This window comes from Patagioenas fasciata, chromosome 10 (assembly GCF_037038585.1).
Source record: "Patagioenas fasciata isolate bPatFas1 chromosome 10, bPatFas1.hap1, whole genome shotgun sequence".
In the NCBI taxonomy this organism is placed as follows: Eukaryota; Metazoa; Chordata; class Aves; order Columbiformes; family Columbidae; genus Patagioenas; species Patagioenas fasciata.
This window is the reverse complement of record NC_092529.1, coordinates 17,597,359-17,603,916: the sequence shown is the minus strand read 5'-3', so window position 1 is coordinate 17,603,916 and position 6,558 is coordinate 17,597,359. Positions and strand designations below refer to the sequence as shown.

The window sequence follows — 6,558 nt, the reverse complement described above, 5'->3', positions numbered from 1 at the left end:
GAGTTAATTAGCTACCCCAGAAATATTGCATCTCATTCAGGTTTATTTTTCACTAAGATGGGCTGTACTTGGATGCACTTCAGCGTAGCCCACCAGATATCTTGACCATATGCCATTCAGATCAACCATGTGCCTCAAAAAGTGGCAGGGGCTGGTTTGGCTAGGTTATCTGAGGAACAAAGACTTCGCCTTTCCAAGGGAAGTCTTAATTACACTGTAAAGGAAATGAAAGTGAAATTTAATAAATGTATACTTGACTTTCTTTACAGGGTTTTCCACTCTATTTTTTTTTTCTTTCCCAGTTTACTACCAGTTTTACATAATAAACAGCTGCCTTTCTGGGCCCAGGACATATTTTCATGTTCATTTAACCAATCTAAATTATTTCTCTCTGTTAAATTCTTAACTAAATAATACAGTTTTTGGCTTAGTTTGGGTGTAAACATTTGTACATAACTCTCCCATTTGTAAATACACATTCATAGTATTACACACCTACATGCCTGCATCTCTGTGTGTGTGTGTTCTTTGTTGGTCTGCAGCGAAAGAAACTGGATCAGAAAGTCAGGGGAGCGTTAAGGAGAAGGAATTATGTGAGGCTGCCAGACAAAGTGGCTGAAGGCTGATCTTGTTGGCAAGTGGTTCATTTTTCATGGACCTCACTGGAAAAGAAAATGCTAAATTGGAACAGTCCTATGAAAAGTTACTTTTCCTTTCAGAAGTAAGCACAAAACAGAAACTGTTCCTTGTAAATTAGGATTGGACCAACAAGATCAACTGCTTGGGGGGCTGTTAACAGGACGTCTGGAAAGATAACATGATGGGTATAAGATAACACTGTGTAAATAACGCTGATGATACATAACTTGGAAGCCGTGGTCACCTAGTGTCCACCTCCCCTAGCCCAAAAACAAGACTGCAGTTCAAGAACTATTGAAAATAAGGGAGTCCCTATTTTGTGACTTGTTTAGTCTCTCTCTTGTACAGGCTCCTGCTTTGTGTGCCAATAAGAGCCTCATCTTGCATGAATAAATGGACTAGTGATGCGCTTTTTAGTCTAGGAGTGCCTGTGGGTTTGGTACATTTATTTTTCAGTATGGGCTGGTCTTATGTTAGAGATTAGAGAAAAAGGGATTTGTGGCTTCATCTTTGTATTTGTGAATTAAGGGGATGGACATTAGTAGCAGCTGCAGATATATCTTTGGGGGGTTTCCTTAGGACTTTGTAAGCATAAACAGATTACAACTAGATAAAAAATAAATCGAGACTTTAATTATAGACTCTGAAATATCCTTAAATCAATGCATGGACAACATGGCATTTTCCAGAGCTCAGTGGTGTGATACAAGGTAATTGCTGCTTCAAAGGTATGTTACGGGCTTGAAGCGGCTATGTGGGGAGATAAGAAGAGGTTAAGCATCTCTCTTGGAGTGTGTGAGAAGCTTTAACAGTTTTAGGCTTCATGAGTGCAACCATGAAATTAATTTTTGCCAGGGAAAACAAACCACAGACAGAACCACTCATGCACCAACTACTCACAGTTTACAAGGTGAGCTAAAGCTTATCAAAACCCCCAGACAAAAAATGTCATTAAGATACAGTTAAGGTTATAGACAGATACCAATTCCCAGACAAGAAACTTCATTAAGGTACACTCAAGGTTGTAAACTTATGTGCCAATTAAATCCAAACAACAAGATCCAAACACTGTCACTATTTACAATGTTAAACATTTGGAAATTAAAAAGTTACTGCTAGAGATAATATGGCTTCTATAAAATTCATAATCACATTTCAACAAACTGAACTTCTGCTGCTGTTCAGTGTTACCTTACCTTCTATGTCTAGTTGTAACACTCCCTGTCATGGGATACTGTGAAACCTAAAAGTCTACATAGTTTCAAAAATCTGCACAGATTTGTGAAAGAAAAAGCCAGCTATAGGTATTGAAAGCAAAGCAGACACTGTTTATTCTGAAGTACCCTGAACCACAGGTCCTGAGAATGTGGATAATATACTGTGTAAAATCTCTTTTGACTTGCCTTGTACTATATGTCCATAAAGATCAGAGTGGCCACTCACAGAGACGGGTTGTTAGGGTGGATGGTCCCTTGGTCTAAGCGGTATTGCTGCCATCACAGCATTCCCTGCAGCCACAGGGAGATAGATCTCGTGCATAAGGAGGCTATGGCAAGCAGTGCACCATCGTAGAGAATCTAGGATGCAAACAAAGTAATTAAATGTGAAATCCTTGCAACTAAATTTCAGCTGAAGGGTTTAGAAGGGATACTGCCTCTTAAATGCAGCAGTAGAGCCTGGAGAGATTTTTTAATTAGATTTTTTCATTATAACATAGTGTGAACATTGTCTTTTCTCTTTTAGCTTCAATAGTGATTGGGAAATGGTGGTGTGAGATGGAGCCCTGCCTAGAAGGAGAGGAATGTAAGACATTACCTGATAATTCTGGATGGATGTGTGCGACTGGCAATAAAATCAAGACCACCAGAGTAAGTCGTGTTTCTGTCTATACCTAGGAGGCCTTAATAGGAAAGGGAGTCACCAGTAATTGCTCACATGTATCTTTTCCATCATCATGTCTGCTGTAAAAGTCTTGGAGATCGCTGCATACCTCCTCAGCCAACTAACACTTCTGGTCTTAATTTAGGGAAAATTTGCATGGATTCAGGCTGGTCAGCTGAGATAACCAGCAGCTTGGAGCTGCTGAATCACCAGGTCACTTTCTTACAGACAAACCTCAGAAAACAAAAAAATAGTGAATATCACTTGATCCCGTTCTAGTGGATAAAGGAAAGAACATTAAATGGAAGGGATACACTGCATCATATATCCATTCCTTTGCTGTTCCAGGCCATGTCTGTATCAGCTATACAGGTGCTTAGTAGCATGAGATATGCTGAGGACCCAAATCTGCATTTCAGGTCTTACATCAGAGCAGCTCTAGCCCCGTGCACCCATTAGTGACATTGGCTTTAGATGCTGAAGATTCAGGTAACAACTTTGACCATGCATTGCTAGGAAATTGTAGAGATATGGCTGCAAAGAGAAAGAGCATGAATGAGCTGGCTAAACTTCTACTATAAGAAGACCTTTGGGAAAAAAAAAAAAAATGTTTTTCAAAAATAGATTCTAGGTTTCTTTTGTACTGTGCAATTGTTTCACAACCGTTTTCTTAGAACTGCCACCTATACCTGTATTCAACAATTTTAATTACATTATTTTCATACCACAACTGATTTTTTTTTCCAAGCAAATTACGTGGTTGTCAAGTCAAAATAGTTTTAATAAATGAACAAAGTTGTCTTTCAGTGAAGTGGAAAATAACTTTGGAAACCTACTAAATGAAAAGGGAAAAAAAAAGGCAAATTTACAAGAAATTTTTCCCTGTTCATTAAGAAGTTCTACATACTCATACTGAGCTACTAATTCACAGGAACATGAAGCTTAGTGTCATGATTTCCTGGCTTATTTTTTCTACAATTCTAACTCCAGTCATTTTTCATGTCTTCTAGGCCTTCTGTTGAAGGAGGAGATTTTACCCCAACTGATCCTCATGTCTTCAGAATTCTTTTCTTTCCCTCCATATGACTTACCCCAGGATTTGTGTCACAGCTCTAGTTTCTTGAATGGTGCCTTCTGGCATGGCTAATCTCACCACCACATTAAATTACTAGGATACATACTAGCATAGGAGGTTTTCCTTGCAGAAGGCAGTAAGTGGCCCCTGAAAAAAGGTGCATATTACCTCTTTGCCATCTCCCAGACCAAAGGAGAAATCATGGAGGGAACTATGATTCCTTGGAACAATTTCTTTCTGGAGTGTGGTTGGTGCTACAAACCACTCCGTGCTCACAACTGAAACATCACTGGAAGATTGTGCCCTGCTCTATGTGCCTTGCAGTGCAATTAAAACCAAAAGAAATGAAGCTACTACATGTCCTTTTCAGTGAGCCAACATTTTTCTCACTGAATTAGGGATTTAAAATGGAAGAAAGTGATATTAAAGCAGCAATAAGCAACATGAAAAAGAATGTTATACTTTGATTAAATTACAATAATTCAGTACTTCTGCAGTCTGTCTGCAAATTATATAATTTAGAAACTGCATTTGTTTTTTTTCTGTGAAATTGTCCTGCTCTTAACTCCCTCAACCCTCATCATATAAACTAGTTTTAGGCAATAGCCTGCATCTTGAAGTGATTGCTAGAAATTTAGCAGATTCATTAATATGCAGATGTATGGTCCAATCTATTCAGTATGCATTATTGTATTTCATTTAAATTAAATACTTACAGAGTGAGTGCTCATAACTAAAAAATATTTCTTCATTTACCCACAGGAGTTATTTTAATTAGCTCATGAGGGGAGTACCTTATGGTGCTGCTTCCAGTAGAATTTTGCTTTGTTGCTTTAAAATATCATTACAGAACCCAATTGACAAAGGCAACGTTACATGATGTGCTTAGCAACTGTCTCTTTCATTTTCTAAGCAAAAATTCTACTTCATAATCCATGAAACTTTGCTTGAATCCGTACTGCTGCATCAAGTCTAGCAACATAAATATAAAATAATAGAAGCAATCAGATCCTGAAACAGGCATTTTTTTCTTTGTTTTGTCATTTCAGATGGCATCAGAGAAAGAGATTACAGTATAATCTGTACTGATCCCAGTCCAGGCTGCAAGATTGGGCCATGTGTGTCTAATTTGTGTAGTTAAGAAAGTTAAGAAAGCAGAAGAAACAAGACAAATCAGTCAACATCCTAGATATATCTGTGGTGATTAGCCAACAAGCTAGAGCAAGTCACCATAGGCTGTAAACTATTTTAATGAAGGCTTTTCCTTGCACTAAATACATTTATGTTAGGCAGCTGCTGTCCTGTCAAGGAAAACATACACATTTATGACTCACAGGATCAAAATACCTATTAGTATATTCTTCAAGGCCTACAGTAAATCAGATATAAGCAAGTGTGTGTATATATATGTATATGAACACATGCATATACACAATATATGAAATTTTACAGTGTAGTGTATTAATTCATGGCTGGTTCTCAGTGAAGGCTTTGCCAGCACATCCTCCCTTCCTTTTCATGCATTTGTTCCTGTGTTTAGTCCTTTAGCGTAGCTCACCAATTAAGTTGTTAAAGCCAAAGACATAAAGCTCACAGGCTCTGTAAATCAATTTGTTCTCTCTTGATGGTCAGAGCAGGTGACAAACACTCAAAAGAAATAATTTTGTAATTCAATTTTTGGAGCAGTTTCAATGTGTTGTGTTTTTTTTTTTCAATTCCTATTCACTCCTTTTTTATTTTTTTTATTTTTTAAGAACATAAGTTTAAATATTTCCTTAAAAATACAGGGCTCTTGGAGCTGTACTGGGACCTGACCAGAAATCACATCACTGCACTTCAGCAGAACTACTGGCACCAGGGAAAATGCAAGTGCATGGTCTCAGTCTGGATGCTGGGAGATAGAGCCCACAAAGGCACATAAAAGCCTGCAAGAATCAGAGCTGCTGAAAAACATGAAAACATGGCTCCTCGTGCATTCCATGTTTTGTCACTTCCCATCCGAGCGAGGGAGTCAATCACATACTCTTGGATTGGTGTTTACACAGGCCTTCTGTGCCCCGGTTTCCAGGGCCTGTGGGGAGCGCCATGCCCTTCCCCAGGGCTTTCTGCCCCGATTCACCTGTGCACTGCATTGCAAAATGCTCTTTTTGTGTAATCCACACTAATGACACCTGCCATTCATGTGTTAGCCCTCTTCGACAAGCTGTTTTTCTGCTGATACTGTGAACAATGGAAATCAAATCTTTGAGCACTTGGGGACTGTCAGAGCAGCTCAGCTTGGCGCAAGTCTCCGGTATCACAGCCTGCAACCCCTGTTACAGCCCACTCACCCCCCCAGTTTCCAGAGTACCAGCACACATTTTGCCATCAGGGACATGCAGGCCACTGTCCCAAGGGACCTGAGCACCACATTTCTTAGCAGCCACTGCTCGTCTCATGCTGAAGGAAATAGCACCCGAGGTGCCCATGGCCCTTTGGCATCGTGTTCCTAATGTCATTCCCTGCACCTACACCAAACACACAAATTCTTGAGACAGTGTACAAACAAGTAAGAGATGTATTCATCCCCAGGAGAGAAAACCCAGCAGGGTCACTTGTCTGGCAAACCAGGAGAGCAGAAAATGGGAACGGGGGTAAGGAAGGAAATGGTAAATGAACCCAGAGTTCTATTTTCTTTTTTACATCTATCCAACTAGGTTAATATATCAGATGATTTCCAGATTTTTTTCTTTAGAGCAGTGAAGAAACCCCTCTATTTTTGTGATAACAGTCTCTGTAATTAAGAGGTCAGCTCAAAGCAGCAGAGCACAAGATAGTAAATATCTCTTGCTATAAGACCTACCGCTGCATTTCATCATATCACCTAGTGCTTAACTAATAATTTATAGCCCTGATTTAATGCCCAAGCCTGCTCAATTTGAGTTTCATTACTGACCTAGTAATCTAGCAAAGGGTTCAACTCC

General features: G+C 39.2%; 1 protein-coding gene and 1 long non-coding RNA gene across 5 annotated transcripts in view; one reads left to right on the top strand and one right to left on the bottom strand.

Moving 5' to 3' along the window:
- The window catches only part of TAFA1 (TAFA chemokine like family member 1), a 222,870-nt gene that overhangs the window by 212,463 nt on the left and 3,849 nt on the right, over positions 1–6,558 (top strand). Inside the window, exons 4-5 of one of the 2 annotated variants that reach the window (XM_071813249.1) lie at positions 2,383–2,507; positions 4,645–4,713. In XM_071813249.1, the coding sequence (XP_071669350.1) occupies positions 2,383–2,507; positions 4,645–4,674 (155 nt within the window). In that variant the 3' untranslated portion in view covers positions 4,675–4,713. The remainder of the gene's footprint in view (positions 1–2,382; positions 2,508–4,644; positions 4,714–6,558) is intronic. The other variant, XM_065845759.2, reaches the window with a different exon arrangement.
- Positions 2,047–6,558, bottom strand: part of LOC139828791 (uncharacterized) — a 68,888-nt gene continuing 64,376 nt past the window's right edge. For all 3 annotated transcript variants that reach the window (XR_011740761.1, XR_011740762.1, XR_011740763.1), the window contains one exon: positions 2,047–2,216. This is a non-coding gene — a long non-coding RNA (uncharacterized lncRNA). The remainder of the gene's footprint in view (positions 2,217–6,558) is intronic.